A 25,409-nucleotide genomic window follows, 5' to 3' on the forward strand; every position below is an offset into this window, starting at 1 on the left:
AACTGTTCAGACCTCAAATGTACCTTGAGACAGATTGTGAAACATATTCAGAACAATGAGCAATAGGAAAATCCAGGCTGGCTTCCAAAATTCATACACAATTATGTACATTTCAGTATGAGAAGAATGACAAAAAAGCCTTGAATAAACAGACTGAATGACAAGTTTCGGCCTTGTACACATTTTCCAGCACCTGCCAAAACAGCCACAATGCTCTTAATGACAGACTTTTCCCCTCAATGGGTCCCATGCAGGTGGCAAATAAATCAACACTCCTTCAGAGGTTAGGCAGAGTAGGAACATGGAAAAGGAGGGGGGTTCTGTCTGATAAACTGGTATTTGAAAATCTCACCTTGTTTCTTTAACCAGGAGCTTCCGAATGAAGTCTTTGGCTAACTCACTGGTCTGGCTGAAGAACTCCTCATCAAAATCATAGCTCACTGCTGTAATGTTTGCCAATGTTTCCTGCTTTGTGTCTCCAAGGAAAGGTGAAGCACCACTTAGCCTGAGCACAAAAAAACAGAGAACTAAGTGATTGCAAACAGAAAGTGTGAAAAGTGATATAAATATCTCTCTTCTCTGAATTTTCATATTATTTTCTGGATCTTGTAAGCATTTTTTTACAAGAAATACTAGGTCAGGGGCAGCTAGGTGGCTCAGTAGATTGAGAGCCAGGTTTAGAGGAGGGAAGTACTAGGTTCAAATCTGGCCTCAGATGCTTCCTAGCTGTGTGACCCTGGGCAAGTCACTTACCCCTCATTGCCTAGCCCTTTCCTCTCTTCTGCCTTGGAACCCAAACACAGTATTGTTTCTAATATGGAAGGCAAGGGTTTAAAAAAAAAGAAAAGAAATACTAGGTCATTCAAAAGAAATCATTTAGCTAACCAATCCCATTGGGAAGTCAAGGTAGATAAAAGTGCCCATTGCCTGGATTATGACATGTAGTTGGATAGGCTGTCCATTGAGTTAGTCAGCATTTATTTATATAATAGGGTTACAGGCGATATTGTGGACCTAAAATTGACCTGGAAGAGGAAAGAAGGATGGATTGAATGGGATAAGATACACAGTATAATCAATGGGTACAATCTTGCATAGCCACAACAGCCTACATTTTTCAACATCAATATTCTTCTAGTGAGGCTATCTGGTTGTGAATCATTAAACAGAATGACTGTTGTTTTTCAGTCATTTTCATCATGTCCAACTCTTCATGATTCCATTTGGGATTTTCTTGGCAAAGATCCTAGACTGGTTTTCCATTTCCTTCTCCAGATCATTTTCAGATGAAGAAACCGAGGTAGACAGGGTTAAGTGACTTGCTTAGGGTCACATAGCTAGTGTATGTCTAAGGCAAGATTTGAACTCAAGTCTTCCTAACTCTGGAACTGGCACCACCTAGCTGCCCATGAAATACAATGATAGAATTAAAATTGCAGGAGACCTGAAGATCAATGAAAAGACACAATATGAATGTAAGCATATTCTAGTATATCACTAACAATCATTTGTGGTTAAATAAAAATGCAATGAGACAATATGTATGACTGAAAAAAAATGGACCATTCATGTAGCATACAAGGGAGATAGCAGCTAGAGAGCCTGAATTCTGCTTTAGAATCTATGACGATTTAGAGAGGCAGGAAGGATTAGAATCTATGACAAGTTTAAAGCAAGCCATTGACAAGGATAACACAGGGAAAGAAGGCATAGATGGCTTTTAATCTGCACAGATGAGGTATTGGAACTGTTAAAGCATGTACTTTTATACAGGGTTACATTTAGCTGTGAATATCCCTTTTTTCCCTCCAATAGATGTAAGCTCCCTGAGGGCAGTCCCAATGCATCCTTCATCTTTGTATCCCACTTAGTGCCTCTGGCATTTAACTCATATTTATAAAGTCCTTTAAAATTTGTAAACCACTTTCCTAACCATAAGCCTGTAAGGGAGGGAGGTCATTTTACACATGAGGAAACTGAGGCTCAGAGTTATCAATTAAGTTCTGTTAAATTAAACTAGAAACGGGTGTAAATTTCTCTGGAAATTCTGTCCTATTAGCATAAGTGCCTTCCTCTCCTCTCTCACTCCTCCCCAGGATCACAAAATGCACAGCCTTCCCCCTCGAATCAGTCAAAATCCATCACTGTTAACTGAATACTTTCTATATATGCAGCCCTTTGCTAGGTACCATGGGAGTTATAAAGGGGCATAAAACATAGTCCCCTGAATACACAGTGCTTATAGTCTAGCTAGGGAGACACATGAAATAACTGAGATAATTAGAGAGGCACGAAATGTTCACTTGGATATTGTGTGTGGTATACAATTTGGAGTCATCTGACTCCAAATCTAATGTGTTTGCCATTATACCTTATTGCCTGGTTCCAGAAATGCAAAGAGGAGATCTAAAATAGTCAGGGAGCTCTTACAGACTCAGCTCAAATCTCACTTTTTGCTGGAAGCCTTTCTTGCCCCCCCCCCCCCCATCTCACCCTCACACTATCTACTAATGTCTTACCCCAGAGATTATCTTCCATTTCCTCTGGGTGTACTTTGTATAAGCCTTATTCTTTACCCTTTGCCTCCCCTAACAGAATGTAAGCCCTTCTATAAAAGGGCTTCAACCTACCTTTCCAGCCTTATTTGACACTTCTCTTACACATCAGTCAAACTGAGAGAGCAGCTGTTCCCCAAACCCAGCATTCTATCTTCATCCTCTGTGTATTTACATAAGTCATTCCCCATGGCCAGAAAGTGCTCCCTCATCAATTCCACCTTTCCATGTCCTTTAAGACTTAGCTTCCTTGAGCCTTCCCTAATTCCTCCCAGTTGTCAGTATTCTCTCTCTCTTCAAATAACCTTCAATTTCTGAAATATCTCTGTGCATGTTTTATCCACCCAGGAGCTTGTAAGCTGTTAGAGGGATGTTTTGTTTTTCTCTTTGTATACCCAGCCCCTGGCACAGTGCCCTGCACCTATTAGACATTTCATATAAATGCTTGTTGAATTAAAACCAGTTGAGGAGTGTTGGTTACAGCCCCTGGCAACAGGAGATCCCAATGTTTCTGCAAGGCTTCCTGGATTCTTTGCCTAGCTGAATTTTCCTGTGGCTTGGGGAGGAGGGGAGAGGGAGAGGGAAAGAGAGAGGGAGAGAGGGAGAGAGAGAGCGAGAGCACAGGGTGAGACTCTGGGACTCATTCCTCTCCCAATAGGATCTGGGAAGGTTAAGAGTCACCACTTTCCCACCCCACCTGGAGACTTCTCCAAGCTCTAGCACAAAAATAATCACTAAATATTTGCTGATTGATTGAATTCAAGTTTCAGTTGTGAAAAGATGGTAATGCATATGCATTCATTTCCATCAAATTACTAGGAATCACTCTGAAATGCTTAGATGCAGTACATTACATAAAGGGAGGAAAAGTGAGATAGAAAGGAAAAAGACAGAAATAAATGAGTGTGCTTGTACCTGGGGAGAGTGTGGGAGACTAGGCAGCACAGTGTTACTTGGAATAGGGAATCTTGTTGTTGTTTTTTAATCCTTACCTTCTATCTTAGAATCAATACTAAGTATTGGTTCCAAGGCAGAGGAGTGATAAGGGCTAGGCAATGGGGGTTAAGTGACTTGCCCAGGGTCACACCACTAGGAAGTGTCTGAGATCAGATTAGAACCCAGGACCTCCCAACTATAGGCTGGCTCTCTAACCACTGATCAATCTATCTGCCCCCTTTAGGGACTTAAAAAAAAAACCCTTACCTTCCATCTTAGAATTAATACTGTATATTGGTTCTAAGGCAGAAGAGAGGTAAGGGCTAGGCAATGGGAATTAAATGACTTGCCCAGGGTGTCAGAGGTCAGATTAGAACCCAGGACCACCCATTTCTAGACCTGGCTCTCTATCCATTGAGCCACCTAGATGTCCCCTTTATGGACTTTTTATAAAGGTCTTTCCATGGTTCAGTGACTCTAACTTAGTGTGCATACTGTCTATTCCAATAAATAATAAACCCCATGAGGGTATGGGCTGGTTCCTTTTTGTCACTGTATCTTAGATGCTTAGCATAGTGCCCAGCATACAATAAGCATTTAATAAATGCTTATTGATTGAGTGATTTGGTACTCAGTTGTTATTTGGGCCACATTTGCCATCACTATGAACCAAAAGGGCCATGGGATTACTGTCTGCCTCGAGGAGTCAAGAATAATAATCTTTCTTTTTTAAACCCTTACTTTCTGTCTTTGAACCCATACTAAGTATCTGTTCCAGGGGAGAAGATTGGTAAAGACCAGGAAAATGGGGTTAAGGACTTGCCCAGCGGCACACAGCTAGGAAGTATCTGAGAAGAAGAAGAATACAGAAAATGGGGTTCATGAAGAGCAGAAGGCTGAATGTGACTGAGACAAGTGCATGTGTATGCCCATGTATGTGGACGCACACTCACAAACTATTACTGCTCCATCTTGAAAGTCTTAGATAAAGAACATATCTACTTAGTACCTTAATAATGCAAGACAGGAAAGGAAGAGAAAGAAATAAAGCAGAGGGAGGGAGGAGAAGAACAGGAGCAAGCAGGGGAAGGAGAGACAAGCTAGGGGATGGGAAAGAGGGGAGAACAAGAAAAGGGAAGGGGAAGAAAAAGAGAGAATAAACCCAAAGGTAAAGACCAGAACAATCCAGTCTCCTTAACACATGATGATTTTGCAGCCTGCAGAGCTGAGGCTCTCCTTCATGGCTTTAAAATAAAGTACGACACTTTTAGATTCTGACAGTAACTAAAGAAAGAGCTGGAGACAGTCGGGGAGAGGCTGATTAGTAGGCTCTCAGGGGCACTGTAGGAAGTGCAAAGACAGGCTGCAGAATATTAATTGCCATTAATAACATTAAGTAATCAATCTTGTGAGCAATGAGACCTACAACCTTGCTATATGAGGAGTATCTGGGGCTGAATGAGCTTAATGAATCTCTCCTGCTCCCACCTCACAACCAGGGATGGAGAAGAGCTAGATTTTTGCCTTTCTCCCTATCCACTGGGTAAACAAGGCTTAAAGAGGGAAGACTTATTGCTACTAAGGAAAATAGAAGCTTATTAGGTCTAGGGCTGGAAGGGGCCTCAGAGGCCACAAAGTCCAAACCTTTAGTTTTACAGTTGAGGAAACTGAGGCTGATAGAGGTTAAGTGACTGATCTCAGAGATAGGAAACATCAAAGGTGAGATCTAAACCCAGATCCTCTGACTTCAGACATTGCTCTGTCTTGTGGTACCAACCTGCCTCCCTGGCATGATCAGGTGAGACTCTAGGGCTTATTCCTCTTCCAAGGGGTCTCAATGGGCTCTGGGAAGGGAAGGTTATGCTAGCCCTTTCCCACCCCACCTGGAAACCTGAGCTAGGACTCAAGAGCCCGGCTGAGATACTTACAGGATGTAGGTGATGACCCCTATGCTCCTGCAAGACAAAAAGCAACACAAATCAGTGCCTTCCAAAGTTGGAATTCCAGAACCTATGAGGGGCTCTTCCATGGGATCTTCAGAGGACTACTGTGCATCCCCCTTGAGATCCCTGGGGTCTCTGCATTTCTTAGCCATCTTTAAGGAAGTTAGTCACCTTTGGGGGATAGTGGATAAATAACTCTGACTAGGCTGCATGTGTGTGGGCTCTGCATCCTTTTCCAGGTCATTTATCTGAAATCTAAAGGGACAAATTTGGTTTTTCCTTCTCCTAACTTTTACTAAAGTGGAAACCTCATCACATTCTAAATAGGACTTGAGGGGACATAGGAGGGAGGGTGCCCAAAGCCATGGGTGCTTAGAGAAATGGTTTGTTGATGCAGATAGTCAACGATTCCCCCCCAAAATATCTTGGGGATCACACATGTTGGGGAGACACTTCTGAGCTAAGAATACTGGGGACAAAGAAAGACTGAGCAAACCTGACCTAGGAAGAGATCTCTTTGGAAAACTTACCACATATCAGCCTCCAGCCCAAGGGGTTCATAATTCACAATTTCTGGAGCTGAAAGAAGCCAGTATTAAAGAATCAGCAATGTCTGATGTGACATTGAAGATAGATGATAGGTACACCTCAGGGACTAAATGGCTTCCTCCTCCTCCTCACTCTTTAGGAGGAAAAGCAGACCAGTTGCTGAAGACCTTGATATTTCAGAATATAAAATCCCAAATTGAAATAATAATAATAACTACATTTACATAGTGATTTCACATTTGCAAAGTAGTTATCTCATTTGATCCTCACAAAAATCCAGTGACATAGGACAAGGGCTACAATTATCTTCATTGTACAGATGAGGAAACTGAGACTGGGGAAGGTTAAATGACTTGCCCAGAGTTGCACAGCTTGTTAGTATATGAGACCTTTTTTTGGACTTGGGTCTTCCTGATTCCAAATCCATCCCAAATATGCCTAGTCAAACCTTCTCATTTTACAAGTGAAGAAACTATACTCTGTAGAAGTTATGTGACTTGCCCAGGATAACAAAGATAGTAACCAAAGAGCCATAATTTGAATTCAAGTCTTCTCCCTCCAAATCCGACTTTCTTTCCCAAATAGAGAGGCTTGGAGTTGGGGGAATTTAATTGGGTAAGGACAGAGTACTTGAAACTACTTGAAATTCCTATCCATCTTTTAAGAGACCAACTCAAATAATACAGTTCAAGAATGTCAATAAACTGAATTTTGTCCTGAGGAGGGAAACCAGAATGGTGGAAAGCCCAAAGCCCTTGCCAGATGAAGATTGGTTAAAGGAACTGGGATGGTTAGGCTGAGAATGCCTCCACTTAGTGAAAAATGCTTTCAAGAATGTGAAAAACTTCCATGTACAGCAGGGTCAATCTTGTTTGGGTTGGTCTCAAGGCAGGACAAAGAGAAATGGGTGACAGTTGAAAGGGGCAAATTTCGTTGTTGTTTTTTAGTCATTTTTTCAGTCATATCTAATTCTTCATGACCCCATTTTGGGGGGTTTTCTTGGCAAAGATACTGTAGCAGTTTGCCATTTCCTTCTCCAGCTCATTTTATAGATGAAGAAACTGAGGCAAACAGGATGAAGTGACTTGCCTGGGGTCACACAGCTAGTAAGTGTCAAAGGTCAGATTTGAACTTGGGGAGATAAGTTTTCCTGCCTCCAAGCTCAGTACTGCATTGCCAAAATTTTTTTCCAGATGTAAAAAACAAAACAAAACCCCTTACAAATTCCCTAACAATTAGAGCTATTCAAAAACAGAATGGGCAGCCTTGGATAATGAGTGAGGAAGCAGGCTCCCTAATACTGGAGGTTTTGGACAGAGGATCTATAAATACTGATTAGATATCAATTAGTCCAAAAAGCATTCATTAGGCACCTACTATTCAAGTATCGTTCAGTTGTTTCAGTCATTCTGACTCTATTACCCATTTGGGTTGTTTTTTTTTGCCAAAGATCCTGGAGTGGTTTGCCATTTTGTTCTCCAGCTCATTTGACAGATGAGGAAACTGAGGCCAATAGGGTTAAGTGACTTGCCCAGAGTCACACAGCTAGGAAGTGTCTAGGCCAGATTTGAACTCAGGAAGGCCTATCTTCCTGACCCCAGGGCTGGCATTCTATTCCCTGCACCACCCTGCTCCCCCAGTAGGTTAGTTTAGATGGTATCTAAAGTCCTTTTTAGCTCTTCAGGCCTGATTGAACTGACCAGCTGGCTCAATTGGTCTCCATTATCTTTTGGGGACCAGCTCAGCTTCTACCAAAGCTTGGATTATAAAATCTTGGTGTACCACTTTGTTCTGGACCGTACTCTCATGTGTATCATCTTCCCAATTAGCTGATAAATTCTCAGAGAGAAGAGGCTCCCAACACCACACTGGCCATACGGTGATTTTTTTTTTCCATAGCAACTTTCAAAGCCCATCCACTAAGTGATGGAGAAATCGTGACTGCCTCAGAAGAGAAAATACCCACAATACTGAAACTGTATAGTGGTATGGATTTGATTTCTCCCTCAGACTCTCAGACACTGGGACCCTGGGCATGTCACTAAATCTCCCTAAGACTCAGCTTCCTCACTTGTAATCTAGGGATAACAATAGCACCTGTTTTACAGAGTTGTTGTGACAATAAAAAAATAATGGATCAGGTACTTTGCAAACCTTAAATGCCACAAAAATGAACTATTAGTATTTCTTTTACTAAATTAAGTTATTACTACTATTACTAAGCTCCTTGGCAGATTGCATTAAAGGCAGGGACCATTTATCTCCCTTTTATGGGATCTCAGACAATACGGTTAGAAGGGGCTTCAAAGCTCATCTAATTCATTCATTATACTAATCATGAATCTGGCCTTTCACACACCTGACAAGTGGTTATCAGCATCTCTGCTTAATCACCCATGGGGATGGACCACTGCAACTCCGTAGAGCATCCTATTTCATTTTTCGTCAGCTTTTAGTAGAAAGAAGCTTTTCCTTCTACTCATCTACAATATTATTCTCCATACATCCTGGCACCAGGCTGATGTGTTACTCAATAAATATTTCTCAACCCATTGGCTTATCAGAGGATGGAGCTTTGGTGGAGGAGGACAGGAAGGGAAAGGAAAGGGAACAGGGCTAAGATGATTGGAAGAGAAGGTTACTTGGTCAGAGGGAGGGCTTCCTTTTCGCAAAGATTCCTGGGGTGCGTCATCACTTCTATTCACACTTCTGGATCAAAGGGCCTTCCTTCCCACTGTATTACCAGGGCCAGGGGTTAAAAATAAATTCCCACACAAGGGCTGTCCTGCAGTCTAATACTTTTATTCTTTGTAGCTGCCTCAGACAGAGAATGAGCTACAAGATGGGCTAGAATGTTGAGCTACCACCAGCTCAACCAACTAGATTTAACTTTTGAACTAATTTAGCAATCTTGGGCAATTATATAAGTCTCATATAAAATGAGAATGTAAGACCAGACTAGATCAGGAGTTCTTAACTTTGGGGTCCATGAATGCGATTTGGGGGAAAATGACATTTTTATTTCAAGATCATAGGTTTCCTTTGTAATCCTATGAATTTTATTTTATGCATATGCATAAGAATGGTATTCTAAGAAAGTTCAGAGCTGGGAGGTCCTGGGTTCAAATATGACCTCAGAAACTTCCTAGCTGAATGACCTTGAGTAAGTCACTTAACTCCCATTGCCTAGCCCTTACCACTCTTCTGCACAGAATATTGATTCTAAGATGGAAGGTAATTGTTTAAAAAAAAAACAAAAAAAAGAAGGTATCCATAGGTTCCACTGGAAAGACTACCCAAGGGTACCATGATACAACAGAGGTTAAGATCCATCTGACCTAGATGATATTGTCTTGGAAAGCACTCCTTCAACATCTGATTGTTAAAATCCTTTTCTTATTTAGAGGCACAACTCAGATGCTACTTTTTCAAGAAGGTGAAACATCAATTTATTTGAAAATGATTTCTCCCACTTCGTAATCATTTTTTTTTAATTTGCATTGAGTTTTTTTTTTGTAGTGGTAGAGAGTTGGAAACTGAGGGGTTGTCTATCACTTGAGGAATGGATGAAAAGCTGTGGTATAGGGTTGTAATGGAATACTAAGGATGCAGTGAAATACTTACAATGGGACAAGTTGAGTTCAGAAAAACCTGAAAAGACTGATATGAACTGATGAAGTAAAAGGAGCAGAACCAGAAGAATAACATATTCAGTAACAGAAATATTATATGGTGATCAATTGTGAAAGACTAAATCATTATCAGGAAAGCTGCTGGTTTCTAAGATAACCACAAGGGACTCATGAAAATGCTAATCATAGCGGGAAGGGAAGGGGAAGGGGAAGGGAAGATGAAAAGAGAAAGAGTATGGGAAAGAGAGAGAGGAAGAGAAGGAGAGGAGAGAGGGGGAGGAGGAGGGAGAGAGAGAGAGAGAAAGAGAGAGAGACTAAAAAGTGACCTTGATATTTAAAAAAAAGTTTGAAAAATTACAAAAAACAAGTTCCTTGAGGGAAGTAACTGTTATTTTTCATTTTTGTAATTCCCAGCATCCAGCACAGTGCTTTCCACAAGCCTTCTGTAGTCAAGGAAGAAGGAGGAGGAGGAGGAGGAAGAAGAGAAAGAAAGAAAGAAAGAAAGAAAGAAAGAAAGAAAGAAGAAGAAGAAGAAGAAGAAGAAGAAGAAGAAGAAGAAGAAGAAGAAGAAGAAGAAGAAGAAGAAGAAGAAGAAGAAGAAGAAGAAGAAGAAAAAGAAAGAAGAAAAAGAAAGAAGGAAGAAGAAAGAAGGAAGAAGAAGAAGAAGAAGAAGGAGAAGAAGAAGAAGGAGAAGGAGAAGAAGAAGAAGGAGAAGGAGAAGGAGAAGGAGAAGGAGAAGGAGAAGGAGAAGGAGAAGGAGAAGGAGAAGGAGAAGGAGAAGGAGAAGGAGAAGGAGAAGGAGAAGAAGAAGAAGGAGGAGGAGGAGGAGGAGGAGGAGGAGGAGGAGGAGAAGGAGAAGGAGAAGGAGAAGGAGAAGGAGAAGGAGAAGGAGAAGGAGAAGGAGAAGGAGAAGGAGAAGGAGAAGGAGAAGGAGAAGGAGAAGGAGAAGGAGAAGGAGAAGGAGAAGGAGAAGGAGAAGGAGAAGGAGAAGGAGAAGGAGAAGGAGAAGGAGAAGGAGAAGGAGAAGAAGAAGAAGAAGAAGAAGAAGAAGAAGAAGAAGAAGAAGGAGAAGAAGAAGAAGAAGAAGAAGAAGAAGAAGAAGAAGAAGAAGAAAGAAGAAGAAGAAGAAAGAAGAATTAGAAGTAGTAGTAGTAGTAGTATGGTCATTTAACTCTATAAAATGAGTTAGAGAAGGAAGTGAAAAACCAATCCAGTATCTTTGCCAAGAAAACTTGAAAGGGATCATGAAGAGTCAGATATGATGGAAATGACTGAGTAACAACAATACTGTAATTTAGGGTTTGCAAAGTGCTTTACAAATTTATTATCTCATTTGAATCTCACAACAATCCTGGGAGGTAGGTGCTGTTATGATCCCCAGACAGCTAGTGTTTGAGATAGGAGTGAACTCCAGGTCCAGCATTCTATCCACAACTAGCTTCTGCCCTTGGTGAATACTCAGCCCTAGACAATCAGACTAATCTAATTGCTGCACCCCTTGAATTCCCACTTCCACATTTTTGTACATACTTCCCCCTCTCTGGATTGCCTTTCTCATTCTTCTCTACTGACCCTGACTATGATGGAAGGGATCCTACCTTTCTTTCAACTCTTCTAATCTTACTGTCTATACCAAATATTTGATCACAGAATACATATTACTTTAGGGGGCAGCTAAATAGGTCATAGAGAACCAGTCCTAGGAGATAGGAGGTCCTGGTTTCAAATTTTACCTAGCTGTGTGACCCTGGGTAAGTCACTTAATCTCCATTACTTAACTCTTACCAATTCTAAGATGAAAAGCAAGGGTTTAATTTTTTTTCATTTAAAAAAAAAACAACAAACATACTGCCTTGCATAGAACAATATGTTGTTTTTGCAACAATATCTTTGCAGGTATATATATAAATCTAGCCTGAACTCACCTTTGCCATTTTTCATAATCAATCATTTTCTTTCTCAATAAATCTCCAGGATCTTTTTCTTGGAATTCTATTTAATCCTTTTATTGTTATTTAATTGCTCACATAATCATGCCTTCTCTTTCCAATTAGATTATAAACTCCTCAAGGGCAAGGGACTGGCTCCTATAACAATTCAATCAATGCAACAAACATTTATCAAGCAGCTTATTTCCCAGTAAGTGGAAAAACAGGATGAATCCAAGAGGGAGAGAAAAAAATCTCTTTTGTCTGGATCCTGTGATCCAGACAAATCAGCATTTTTTTCCTCTATTCCTCACAAGTGACTCACCAGCTCCCTGTGCTGGGCTGTCTCCCACGCTTCCCTTAGAATGAATCCTTCCTTACCTCTGACTCCCAGAAGCAGGCTCTTCCTTCAATATGGACCTCAAGCACCATCTTCTACATGAATCCTTACCTGGTACCTTCACCTGCTGTGCCCCACCTCTACCTCAAATGCAACTGCTGTGAATTTAACTCCTTTGCATTTATTTGTATTTATTCTGGCTATAGTTCTGTCAATATTCAGTGTCTTTCCCCTTATAAATACGGGCTATTTTGTTCCTTGTACTTCTATCCTCAAGTGACTAAACAATCCTAAACAGTCCTAAGTTCTAAACAGTCAGCTACATACTTGACTGAAGGGCAGCTGGTTGAAAAGTGTCAAGATAGAGTGTCTAGGGGGACAGCTGGGTGACTCAGGGGACTGAGAACCAGACCTAGAGTCAGGAGGTCCTGGGTTCAAATATGACCTCAGATACTTCCCAGCTGTGTGACCCTGGGCAAGTTAACCCCCATTGCCCAGCCATTACCACTCTTCTGCCTTGGAACCCATACACAGTATTGGTAAGGGTTAAAAAAAAAAAAGATAGAATGTCTAGCTGTGTTGCCCAGGGTAAGCCACTTAATCCCATTTACCTAGCCCTTGCTATTCTTCCATCTTAGAATCTATACTGAAACAGAAGGAAAGGGTTAAAAAACCATACTTGTTGGCTGATTGTTGCTCTTTTGCCTCATTGTTGAATCCAGAAGATATTTCCCATGTGTGATGTGCACTCAGTCCCCAGAAGTGCTGCCCCTCTTATCAATCAACTAGTTTACTAATCAATTAATCCACTAGCATTTGATAAGCATCTACTATGAATCAACTCTGTTGTTGTTCAGTTAGACTCTTCATGACCCCATTTGGAGTTTTCTTGGCAAAGACTGTAGAGTGGCTTGCCATTTCCTTCTCCAACTCATTTTACAAGTGAGGAAACTGAGGCTAACATCATTTAGTGACTCACCCAGGGTCTCCCGGCTAGTAAGTGTCTGAGGCTTAAATGTGTACTCCTGAAGACAAGTCTTCCTGACTCCAGGTCTGGCACTCTATCCAGTATGCCACCTAGGTGCCGCCCAGACTCCCCATCTTTAAAAATAGGAGTCATGCTATATGTGTGCTACCTGCCCACCTGGCCAATGTGAGTCTCACATGAAAAAAATCTACTCAAAAGTACATTGTAACGCTGAAATTTCTACCCTGTATCTGGAGCAGAGGGAGATCCTGGAGGTGGTTTTAGATGCACATGGCTTGCTCTCCAGGGGAGAGGGAAAGGGGTGCTGTACCAGGGAAAAGAGGGCTATGGAACCCTCCCACCAGCTCAGTTCTCCCTTTGCCTGCATAAAGGAATGGGAATAAAGAAATGAGAGGTAAGTAGGTGAGTGGGTGGATCTGGCATCTGGTAGATGGTTGGGTTTTTTTGTTTTTTCCTTTAGAAGATCAAAAGCTACTCCAGAAGGCTGGGTTTACTGGAATTCAGGAGGGTGAGGCTACTTTCAATCTGGAAAATAAGGTCCTGTGAGAATAAGAGCAGGGTAAAAGGAGGAAGAGAGAAAATTCTCTTCAGAGAAGCTAAGGAGGGTTACCTAAAGAGAAGCATCATCCTGCAGAGGGAGGAAACAGCTCCCTAATTCTGTGCTCCCCCCTTCCAGCTCTTGTTCCCTAAAGCAACAGAGGATTTGGTCCAGAAGCCCAGAAAAGCCATTTCTTTCCAAACCCATCCCCAGCCCAGATGATTTACATCATCCATTAGCATCCCCAGCCTGGAATGGGCACAATGGAGGAGGGAAGGGGTACTTTTGAGAGGTTAAGGCTTTAACTCAAAGGTGGAGGCTGCCTTACTTTTTTCCTGCCTGACTCTTATCTGCTGGAAGATTGCAGAAACTAAGTTTATTTTTCAATCACTTTCAGTCCTTTCTGATTCTTCATGACCCCATTTTGCATTTTCTTGGCAGAGATACTGCAGTTGTTTGTCATTTCCATCTCCAGCTCATTTTACAGTTGAGGAAACTGAGGCATACAGGGTGAACTGGCTTGCCCAGAGTCACATAGCTTATAAATGTCTGAGGCCAGATTTGAACTCAGAAAGGTGAATCTTTCTGACTCCAGACCCCGTGCTCTGTTCACGGTGTGACCTAAACTTACCTACAAATTCTGGGGTCCCAAAAATGTTCTTAAACTCCACTCCATCTTCAATTTCATGAGCCAGGCCGAAGTCAATTAGCTTGATGTGTGGAATGGGAATATTCTTATCCAACAGCATAATGTTCTCTGGCTACGGAACAAAAGGGTTTGGAAAAAAGGATGTTAATTAAGGCTCTGGATTGTGTTTTGAGTTAAGGATTTGGGGCAGGGTTTTGTGTTCTTTTTTAAGCTACTGAAACAGAACAAAACCCTAACTTGTTTTTATATCCTTAATCATCTTCTGTGAACTCAAAACAGGCCTAAGAGAGTATAAATATCTCAAGCCCTGGGCTTTACTGACTGTTGCTGATGGGAAGAGTCTGCCCAGCCAACGGCGAGAGGTCTCCAGTCCCCATTCTGCTCTAAGTGGTTATCAGACCAGCTCTCTTTCTTGGGAAAGAAATCATATAGTATAATGGAATCAGAACTGGACACAGTCCATCCGATTCAACTAGACAAAGATCTATTAAGTGCTGGCTAGATTTAAGACTGAGAAGAAGCACAACATCACTTTAAAAAGGGCTTGGAATGGTACTAGCCCCGGTGGGTATTGCATTGGACTCAGAGTCTGGACGACTTGGGTTCAAATCCCATAATTGATATTTACTAGCTGTGTGATTCTGGGCAAGTCACCAAACCTCTGTGAGCTTCTGTTTATTAATATATAATCATAGTTGACATTTTTATAGTTACTTAAGCAAAGCACTTTACAAATATCTCATTTGATTCTCACAACCATCCTGGGTGGTAGATGCTAGTCTTAGTCCCATTTTACAGATGAGGAAACTGAGGCACAGGGTCACACCACTAGTGGGTGTCCAAAGTAGTCTTTGGGCTTAGGTCCTCCTAGCTCGCTCTCTCCTGTGCCACTCAGTTGAACTCAAAGACTCCTTTCCACCAAATTTAGCTTCTCTATATATATTTTGTTCTTTTTATGTATGTAGGCTCTGTCTCCCCTGATATTTTTATTTTTCTATTTCTGTCTTTGAATCTCCAGCACCTAGCACAGCCCCTGGGGTATGGTAGGCATTTACTATGTTTATCGCTTGCTTCCACCTCTAAAAATCTACATCTCTACCATCTTGGGTGCAAATCCTGCCTCCAATCTATGAACGAGTCAGTGAAGCGCTGGGCACTGAACAGTAGAAAGGGCCACAGATCTGAAGGTGAAGGGCCTGAGGTTTTGCTGCCTGGGGATGCTGACCTCATTTCCTACCACCGTTATCAATGATATTTCACACTTACCAGTGAGACAGTTGCCTGAAGTAAACAGGAAGGGCTCTAAACATCTCATTGTCCCCTTTGAAAGATGGTAAGACTGAGGTGGGGGGGACAAGCCAACAGGGGTATAAACACAGGCCCTAACAGTTGTTTGCCCAGTCCAGCCCTCAGTTTCTTCATCACATGATTAGGAGGAAGATACCTTGTGAGCACAGGTTAACTTTATTTTTGCTCAATCTCCCAATCTGGAATGCTTGGAGCATTTCCTGTTTGTTTGTTTTCTAAGTTGGTCCCTCACCACTGACCAAGTGTGAGTCTGCCACAGCAGAGGAGGAAGAGTAAAAGCTCTCCCTGAAAGGCAGCCCCAGCTCAGCCAATGTTCCCCGGCTTATCTTCATCTGGTTCTTCCTGGCCACATCTTTCTCCATCCACCAGGCTTCCTGTTGACAGCTCTCCCCTCCTCCCATGCAGCTGCCCACACTTTGGGCTTTGTTTAATTCTATCTCCCAGCAGGACTCAGGAAAGAATATACCTGATTTCCAGGGAAAATACCAGCTGCTGGGGCCATTTTCAGGCCTGTAAACAGATGTAAAACCCAGCTAGGACAAGGAGGAGGAGCCTGGGGGGCCCTGTGCGGGGACCCCTTTTCTTAGGACTTCCCCCAGGCCCTTTTTTCTCCCCCCTTCCTACCCAGAGCCTTGCTCTCCTAAGAAACCAGGCAGGAAGCTTCCAAACTCCCTGGATTTCCTTGTGACCCCCAAGAGCCGCTGGACTTTCACTTGAGGAAGTAGACAATGTGTCAAATTCTTTTGCTTAAAAAACAAATACCATATTTTCCTTTTGGAATTTTTTAAGGATTGTTTATGCTTCCTCTATCCGGGAACCTCCTCCTAACTGGATTTAGAAAATACACAGAAATATTTTTCCAAGGCAGATGACTGAAGACTTGGTGTCTTTCTGTAGGAAGGAGGTGGAGAGAGGAGAGGGAGGAAAGGGCTTCGTACAACATTCTGCTGCTTCTTCTTTCTTTGTTTAAATTCTTATCTTCTGTCTTAGATCAATATTAAGTATAGGGCCCAAGGTGGAAGAGCTGTAAGAGCTAGGCAATGGGAATTAAATGACTTGTCCAGGGTCATCCAGCAAAGAAATGTCTGAAGTCAAATTTGAACCCAGGACCTCCCTTATCTGGGCCTGGGTCTCTATCCACTGAGCTACCTAAGAGAGATTCAGTTAAGGGTCTCCATTTCCCCCTCTTGAGTGCTTAGCAGTTGGGAGTTTCAGTACCCACTCTGCCTCTCTACAGTTTTGCCTGTCTGACCATGCTATCCCACCTCTATAAAATGGAAACCATAATCATGGCACCATCTTCTTCATGGGACTGCTGTGAGGAAAGGACTTTGAACAAATGAATGAATGAATGAATAGCATCGGAGAGCTGACCATGTGCCCACTGTCATGCTAAGCAGAGGTGACCAAAGGAATAGAATAAGACGGTTCCTTCTGTTCAGGAGTTTGCTTTCCCTGGAAAAGACAAGGTTTGAGAGGCATCAGCCTTAGGGTGAACAGAAAAGCACCAAGGTCCAAGGGTGCAGTGAAAGGGCAAATGGCAAGGCCCAGAGGCCCTCAGGCTGCATCATCAGGGAAGATGGCAGTGCCTGGAGGCCTGGTGAGTACACCAGCAGAGAAGGCCATGGCAGAGTCAATGGTGAGGCTTGGTGGTCCTCCAGTTGACTAACAGGATTCTAGTTAGGGACTTCCTAATTATCCAAGGAATCTGAGCTTCATAGAGATAACAGAATAAAATAAAACAAGGACCAAAGCAGCCTGAAACTCTATAATCTTATATGAGTGAGGTGTTAGGTTACTGACCAAAGAAGGGGGGAAATTGCCTGAAATTCTGAATGATGCATAAATCTGGGTTTCCTTTTGCAAGGGTAGGAATTCCAGGAGGAATAAGGGCCAGAGTTTAGCCAGGAGGTGGGAAGAAGACTGGAAGAGAATGACAATGCAGTGGATCTTTGGAGAACTTAGTCTGGGACATAAACTATAGAGCAATATGGAAAGGTATCGTAGAGTGGTAGAAAAAACACTGGATCTTAAGTCAGGATGCCTGAGGTCTAAATCCTTCCTTTGAAAGTTATTAGTTGGAGGAAGCTAGGCTGGCTCAGTGAATTGAGAGCCAGGCTTAGAGGTAGGAGGTCCTGAGTTCAAATATCTCACACTTTCTAGTGGGGTGAGTCACTTAACCCCTCCATTGCCTAGCCCTTAATATTCTTCTGCCTTGGAATCAGTACACAGGATTCTAAGACAGAAGGTAAGGATTTAAAATTAAAAGATGGGAGTGGAACAAAGGAAGAAACAAACAAACAAACAAAGAGAGAAGGGAGGAAAGGAGAAAAGCTTGCAAGCAAGAAAGAAAGCAAAAAGAAAGGAAGGAGAGAGAGAGAGAGAGAGAGAGAGAGAGAGAGAGAGAGAGAGAGAGAGAGAGAGAGAGAGAGAGAGAGAGAGAGAGAGGGAAAGAGGGGAGGGAGGGAAGGAAAGAGAAAGGAAAGAGAAAGGAAGGAAGGAAGGAAGGGAGGGAGGAAGGAAGGAAGGAAGGAAGGAAAAAATTAGATGTAGGGCCTTGGGAAAGTTTGAATTCCACCACAAAGGCCATCCCTGGGCAGTAATCTCTATCACCACTAGGGACACCATAGCTAGATGCCTTAAGGAAAAAAAAAATTCTTATGTTCCCTGGAACATCAGAGGGGAAAAAAGAAGATCCATCACAATAACCTCCCTCAGGATGCCACTTTCCCTGAAGTCCTTGGGGGCAGTATGGGCCCATCTCCCCCAGCAGGTTGAGCAAATTCCCACAAAGTTGGGTCACCAGGCAGAACTTCCTAAGGTTTAGGACGCTACTTCTTCATCCCCACCCTCCCAGGAGGCACAGAAAATGTAGAGCTTAATCCACAGGCTTCTGGCCCTATGCCTCATTGTCCTTTTCAATGACCAGATACTATCCCTAGACCAGCTTTCCTTTCATCAAGGATTTCCCCTCAGCACAATGATTTTACTTCAGCAAGTTAATTCCCTCACCTGACCACCATATCTAGAAAATGTTCCTGTCCTCCCCCATCCCTCTTACCAAACCCTTGCAAAGTGAGGGCTTGCATTCCCAATGTCCTCCCTGCCTTCAGTAACCAGCCCATCTGCCCAAGGCAGCACTACACCCTGCCTGTCTTAACAATCTGCCATCTCAAATGCAGCCTGGAGAAGCCAACGTGCCCCTTCCAGTCCTGATGAGCTTTTGGTTCAGTGCCACTCTTGCTTGCCAGTGGGAAGCAGGCTCCAAGGAGAGTGATGTTTGTCAATTGAGACAGTATGTTCGAATGGAGTAAGCCCTTGCTTCTTACCACATATAAATAGAAGGGATGATCTTTCTGCTTAATTCCTGATTGGTAGGGGAGAACTCCTCTCTGGTTGGGGTGAGAGGTAAAAGGGCTGACACTGGGAAGCTTGACTGCCTTTTTAATAGAATCAGCTGCCCTGAAATGGATCTTGAGTCCTCCCAAGGAGTTCTCTGTTGACCCCTACTTTCATTCCCACCTTTTAGTGTAGACTTCATGACAAGGAAAGGCCATGTTGGTCAGTAGAGATGGAGGACCCAGACAAAGGGAAGCCAGAATTAAATTAATTGAAGGAACTAATGCAAGGTTGAACAGTTTTATATAATATATTGCCAGCATATCAGGCTATGGGAGGAAGGCTTCTAGAGACTCAGATCTTTAATTCTTCCTTTCTTCCTAAAAAGTAAAGTTAATGGAGGGCCATGAATATTGCTGTCTTCATGTCAATTCCTCTGCTAAAAAAATATAATGATCTACTATTACCTACTGGATAAAGTCTATATTCTTTCTCTCTCTTTTTTATTTCATTTTATGTTATAACCCATACTTCCTGTCTTAGATTGATTCTAGGGCAGAGGAGTGGTAAGGGCTAGGCAAAGGGGGTCAAGTGACTTGCCCAGGGTCACCATACTAGGAAGTGTCTGAGGTCATTTTTGAACCCAAGACCTCCGGCTCTCTGACCACTGAACCACCTAACTGCTCCCTATATTCTCTTTCCAAAATAAATTGATATATTTTGTTTTAATAGATACTATACTTCCCAAATACTTCCCCCCAAAGTACATCCCCTTCCACAAACAGTTAAGTGACACCCCCAATATAGTATGACTGCATAAAAACCACATTATTTATATTGGTCCCTCAAGACCTCTAAATATGATTCCAAGTCCCTTTTCAACCTTATCTACAAATACTCCTTTCATTCCAGTCATATTCATCTCTTCATAGACTCCCAAACAACCCTTGTAACCCTTTTTATGTGGCTGGAACATAATTATCTGTGAAAAGGTTGCATCCCTTCCCTCAAAGAAGAATGTAAGCCCTCAGAGTACACAGTCTAGGGTTTGAGGGGTTTTCTTTTGTTTTTGTCTTTGTATTCCTTGTATGTAGCATAATACCTCGCACATAAAATAATAAGTGCTTTACTAAATGCTGTTTCAATTAGATTAATCTGAAATATAATTTGGACTTGGACCAAATCTCAGATCCTCCAGAAAGCCCTCCCTAATTATTCTAGGCTAGAGTGACATCTCTCTCCTCTGAACTCCAATTGCACTTTCCATCCATACTAATAAGCATTTGTCAATACACTGTATTGGATGGTTCTCTCCATTTCACATATATTAGTCTAGTTTCCATAACTGGACTGGAAACTCCCTGAGGGCAGGGAATCAATACTGCTCCTGAATATTCTGTTTTCCACAAATCAGTACTCAAGGACATAGTTGATATAATTGAAAGTGTGGACTTGGAATAAGGAGATAGCTGGGATGGAATTAGCTGTTATCTTGACCCCACTATGAAAGAAGGTTCCAAATCACTAATAATAAGAAAAGGGCAAATCAGAACAACCCTGAGGAGTTTCACCCTCCCATTTAGCAGATTGGCAAAGATGACAAAATATAGGAATAGTCAATGCTGGAGGGGCTGTGGATAGATAGACACACTAGTACACTCTTTGTTTAGTACATGATTGTAAATCAGTACAACCATTCTGGAAAGTGATTTGGAATTACACAAGTAAAGGGGATAAAATGTTCAGATCTTTTGACCAAGAGATTTCACTGCTAGGTACATACTCCAAGGTCAATGACAAAAAAAAAGTTCCATATCCAGGCTAAAATATTTATAGCAGTACTTTTGTGATAGTCAACAGCTGGAAGGAAAGTACACGAGTACACAGGAATTGATTGGGAAATGGCTAAACAAATTGTGATATGTGATAAGATATAGAGAAGCATGGAAAAATTTGTAGGACTGAATGTAAAGTCAACAGAGCCAGAAAAACACTGCACCAATGTAAATGGGGGGGGGGGGGCGAAATCCCCAAATAACAAAAACTGAATGTTGCAAAGTAATAAAGAATGAGTTCAGCCCATAAGAAGACATATCTTTGCAGAGGTGTTAGGGTCCCCTCCTATGGAACACTGCATATAATGCTAGATTTTTTTTCAATGTTATTAGTGTTACTGAACATTCATCTTTTGCATCTTTTCCTTTAAAAAAAATCTTCTTTAATAAAGATGGTTCTCTTGGATAGATCAATAGGAGGAAATCTAAGAGATATCAAATCCAAATGATATCAATAAAACTTTTTAAACAAAGAAAATAAGATGTTTGAAGACAATCATTTTTTTTTGCCTTTTTGACAGAAGACAGCATTCTGTAGCCTTCAAAATTTAAATCAATGTTAGTAATTTATATTTATTGATTGTAAGTTCCTGCCACCCCCTGGGGTCATCTGAGGGTTGTCACTATAATGTTGCCTGGTCATTTCCAGTTATGGTCTTCATCAATTAGACATCCGTTTTGCTTTTCTATTTGTGCTTTTCCCGGAAAGCCCAATGGTCACAGCTGTGGCTTGGTGAAAAGCTTGAACTTGGCTACATTTCTAACTTCAAAACCACAGCCTCTGGCCAGCTGCCTGGGAGCCTCAGTCTCTGTCTGGTTGTTGTTAAGAGGGTTCTGAGGTCTCATATTTGCCTCACCAAGAAAAACAAAGAAGACAGCCCAAACCTACCCCATCTCTGGGCTCCATACATAAGAAATGGTCAGAAAAAAATATGAAAATTTCACTTTTTTCAGGCCCTCAATACATCATATGATTTCAGTTCAGTTCATTTCAACTATGCTTTTAAAACAAGAGTAGTCTGGGGAGAGGGAGGGAGGGATGGGGATGAGTGGGAGGGATGCCCTTTTTAAAAGACTAAAAAGCAACAGCAATCTAGAGCTCATCCAGCTCAGCACATGGACCAGAGATAAATATTGCACCTGGTCTCAAGAAGTCACCTTTCAGTTTGGAAATATGCCCAAAGGACTATAAAACTGTGCATCCCCTTTGATCTGGTAATACCACTACTGGGTCATATCCCAAAGAGATAATAAAAATGAGGGAAAGACCCATTTGTACAAAGATATTTATAACTGCTCTTTTTATGGTGGCAAAGAATTGGAAATTGAGGGGAATGTGTCCATCAGCTGGGGAAAAGCTGAATAAATGGTGGTATATGATAGTGATGGAATACTATTGTGTTAAAAGGAATGATGAATAGGATGATTTCAGAAAGAGTATGAAAGATCTGCTTGAACTGATGCAGAGCAAAATAAGCAGAACTGGAAGAACATTGTACACAGTAGCAGCAATATTGAACAATGATTATCTGTGAAAATTTGGCTGCTCTCTGGGACAATCCTGAAGGATGTATGATGGGGAATGCTATCCACCTCCAGAAAAAGAACTGTTGGAGTCATCTGTTACATCAGTGTATTTATGCTTTTATTTTGCAGTTTTGGTTCTGTATGAGTGTGCTCTTACATCAATGACCAATATGGAAGTGTGTTTTACATGACAACAAAAATAAAATTTTTGAAAAGTGACCTTGGAGGGCCACAGAACTGTGGGTAAAGGAAGAAGTATCCGTGTTAAAGACATTTAGAGAAAGCAATAAAAAAAACCAAGGATACAGGCTAACTGTTGTTCAGTTGTTTCATTTGTGGCCAGTTCTTGGTGACTCCATTTGGAGTTTTCTTGGCAAAGATCCTGGAAGAATTTGCCATTTTGAAGTGCTTGACTGGTGTAAGCTTGAACACGAAAAATTCACTGAGGCTCTTTTTGAGCATAGGAAGATTTATTATGGTAAAAGCTAGTGGACTAGCCCCAGAGGGAGGATCTAGTCCTTTGCAGGTAAATTTGGGAGAGCTTTTACTGGGGGGTGTTAACTCAGGTAAATGGATCTGGGGTTTCCTGGAACAGTTAGAAAGACAAGATGCTTTGTAGTCAGCCTCCTCTAAGTGCTCGGGGCATGGTCTAGATCAGTGGTTCTCAACCTGTCTAATGCCATGACCCCTCAATACAATTCCTCATGTTGCAGTGACCCCAAACCAAAAATTACTTTGGTGGCTACTTCAAAACTGTAATTTTGCTACAGTTATGATTTGGAATGTAAATACCTGATATGCATTATGTATTCTCATTGCTACAAATTGAGAGGTTGAGAACCACTGGTCTAGATGCTAAAAACGGGGGGGGGGTGGCTAGAAAAATAGAATGCAGTTGCTCCTTTCCCTTCTATATGGCTGCTGAGGCATGAATGGGACAGTCATATAAATTTCCTTCTCCAGTTCATTTTGCAGATGGGGAAACTGAAGCAAACAGGGTCAAGTGACTTCCCCAGGGTCACACAGCTAGTAAATATCTGAGATTGGATTTGAATTCATGTATTCCTAGTCCTAGTTCTGAAACTCTATCCACACTGTGCCACCTAGGTTCCCATACTAGTTGATTTATAACCCTTTGGAAGTGACAATGTGAGATTGCTTGATCTGGGATCAAAGATCTGGATCTAGAAGGAATCTTGGGAGTCATCTCCATAATTGGCAGAAAAACTGAGGTCCACAAAAGGGACATAACTTCCTCAAGGCCACTCAGATAACCCCTGGCAGGGATGGAATCTGAATTCAGTTTCTCCAACTTTTCTATTCCACTCTAGGACTTTGGTATGGGATGGGAGTAAGGAGGGAAGGTTTGCAGTGGCCCCCAGTAGACAAGATGCCACTCTATTATTTATTGAAGGGTCCTGCACCTCTCTATTTCTCCTCTCTATTTCAATCTTTCTGCAGGTCTGTGATTTCATCAAATTGGGTAACCCCTTCACAATTGGTGTATGATATTCCTGAATTGCTGTGGCAAAATCTATCACACTGTGGTCAGTTTTTTGGCAATAAGCTCTTCTAAGCTTAGCAAGGTCTCAGGCAACCGACACTGTCCATCCTTGGGCTAGACTCAAAGCCTTTCCAGTGTGACAGGACTGTTGGCCAAACCCAGGCAAAGTAAGGCATCTCTAAGACTTCAGTGAAGGATCTTCCTATATGTTTCACCAATCAGACATTCATTTAGGCTACTAAATGAATGGGTTTTTGCTGGTTTTGAGCCTAGGTTTCCTTTATCTCATCCACTAGAAATTGTAATAGCCACTCACAGGTCATTGATGGGAATAGAAGCTCTGATTTAGTTTCTGACTTAGGAGAATTCATCCCTCACCAGGCAGCCTAGTGATTCTCCTGCTTCCAGAGGCTCACCATATTGGAGTCAGATGGTATAGACACCAAATTAACTGTAGCCTTCCTGCAGTTAATCCACCAGCCTATTTAGCTGAGGCTACAAGTAGTAGAGACTCCAGGAATGCAACACCACACAGGGCTAGCAGATACCTGTTTTTTTGTTTGTTTATTTGTTTTTTAACTCTTAACTTCTATCTTAGAATCAATACTGTGTACTGATTCCAACACAGAAGAGTGTAAGGGCTAGGCAATGCAGATTAAGTGACTTGCCCAGGGTCACATAGCTGGGAAGTGTCTGAGGCCACATTTGAACTCAGGACCTCCCATCTCTAGTCCTGGCTCTCAATCCACCGAGTCACCTAGCTGCTCTCAGCTAGCTATTATAAAATAACAATACAGTAGAATTTGCCACATAAGTTGAAAATCACACATAATAGCAAACTCCATTATTTAATAAGTACTTCTTATACAAATGTATCTAGGCACATTACTACTTTTCTTAGGCTTCTCAGAGCCTTGCTATTCTTGGACTTTGGGGGCCATTACTAATAACTAAATAGCATTAATGAAGCAGAAGGAAGCACTGCTCTGACTCACATGACTTGTTATAAGGGAAATCCAAGGACAAATTAATATTTGGCCCAAAACAATGGAATAACTCAAACTAAGGCTTCTCAGAGAATGAGTGTGATTGGGCAAACTGCCTTGACACTTTATGTTGCTTGGGAAAATACTGTGGATATAGTGTATAACTGAAAATGTTTATTTTATGTATTATTCTGCCTTTAATTTTTGATTGCCAATCTAGTATATCTAAGTTCACTTATGCCAAGTTTACACAAAACAAGGTCCTACTCTATTCCTTGAGAAGATTCTACCTGAGATCAAGAGGCAAAATTGTGAAGGTATAAAGTCTTAAATCTGGAGTCTGGAAGACTTGGGTTCAAATCCTACCTCAGCTACTACCAACTACCTGTGTGATCCTAGGAGGGTCACTTAACTTCTCTCCATTTCCTCACCTAGACAAAAAGAATAATAATAGCACTTACATCACAGTTGTAAGAATCAAAAGAGTGGAATGCATGTGAAGCATTGTGCAAATATTAAAAGGCTATATAAATGTGAACTACTGAGCAACTCACTTCATCTCTGCTGCCTGGTTTCCCCATCTGAAAATTTTGAAGGTTGGAGAGGCTTAGACAAAACTTAGAATCATCCCTCGTCCCATCTACTCATTTCATAGAAAGTGAGTTTGAATCACTCTGTTCTCTCTCAACATCTGGGTACAGATGAAAATGGTAAAAATGAACAAGAGTCACTTCAACGTGGAAGTTTCAAAAGGATAAAATATACCTTGTATGAGGTGTGAATGCCAAGAGAGAAAGGGATTGAAGAGAGTTACGTGGCTCAATGGATAGAGAGCCAGGCCTGGAGTCAGGA

The 25,409-nt window shown here is 41.7% G+C and overlaps 1 protein-coding gene across 3 annotated transcripts in view; it reads right to left on the reverse strand.

Annotated features, from left to right (window-relative positions):
* The window catches only part of DAPK2 (death associated protein kinase 2), a 199,478-nt gene that overhangs the window by 33,815 nt on the left and 140,254 nt on the right, over nt 1-25,409 (reverse strand). For all 3 annotated transcript variants that reach the window (XM_016427665.2, XM_016427663.2, XM_016427664.2), the window contains exons 5-8: nt 14,041-14,170; nt 5,965-6,013; nt 5,420-5,446; nt 353-505 (exon numbers count right to left, since the gene is read on the reverse strand). In XM_016427665.2, the coding sequence (XP_016283151.1) occupies nt 353-505; nt 5,420-5,446; nt 5,965-6,013; nt 14,041-14,170 (359 nt within the window). The remainder of the gene's footprint in view (nt 1-352; nt 506-5,419; nt 5,447-5,964; nt 6,014-14,040; nt 14,171-25,409) is intronic.

The sequence above is a fragment of the Monodelphis domestica genome, chromosome 1, assembly GCF_027887165.1.
Source record: "Monodelphis domestica isolate mMonDom1 chromosome 1, mMonDom1.pri, whole genome shotgun sequence".
NCBI lineage: Eukaryota > Metazoa > Chordata > Mammalia > Didelphimorphia > Didelphidae > Monodelphis > Monodelphis domestica.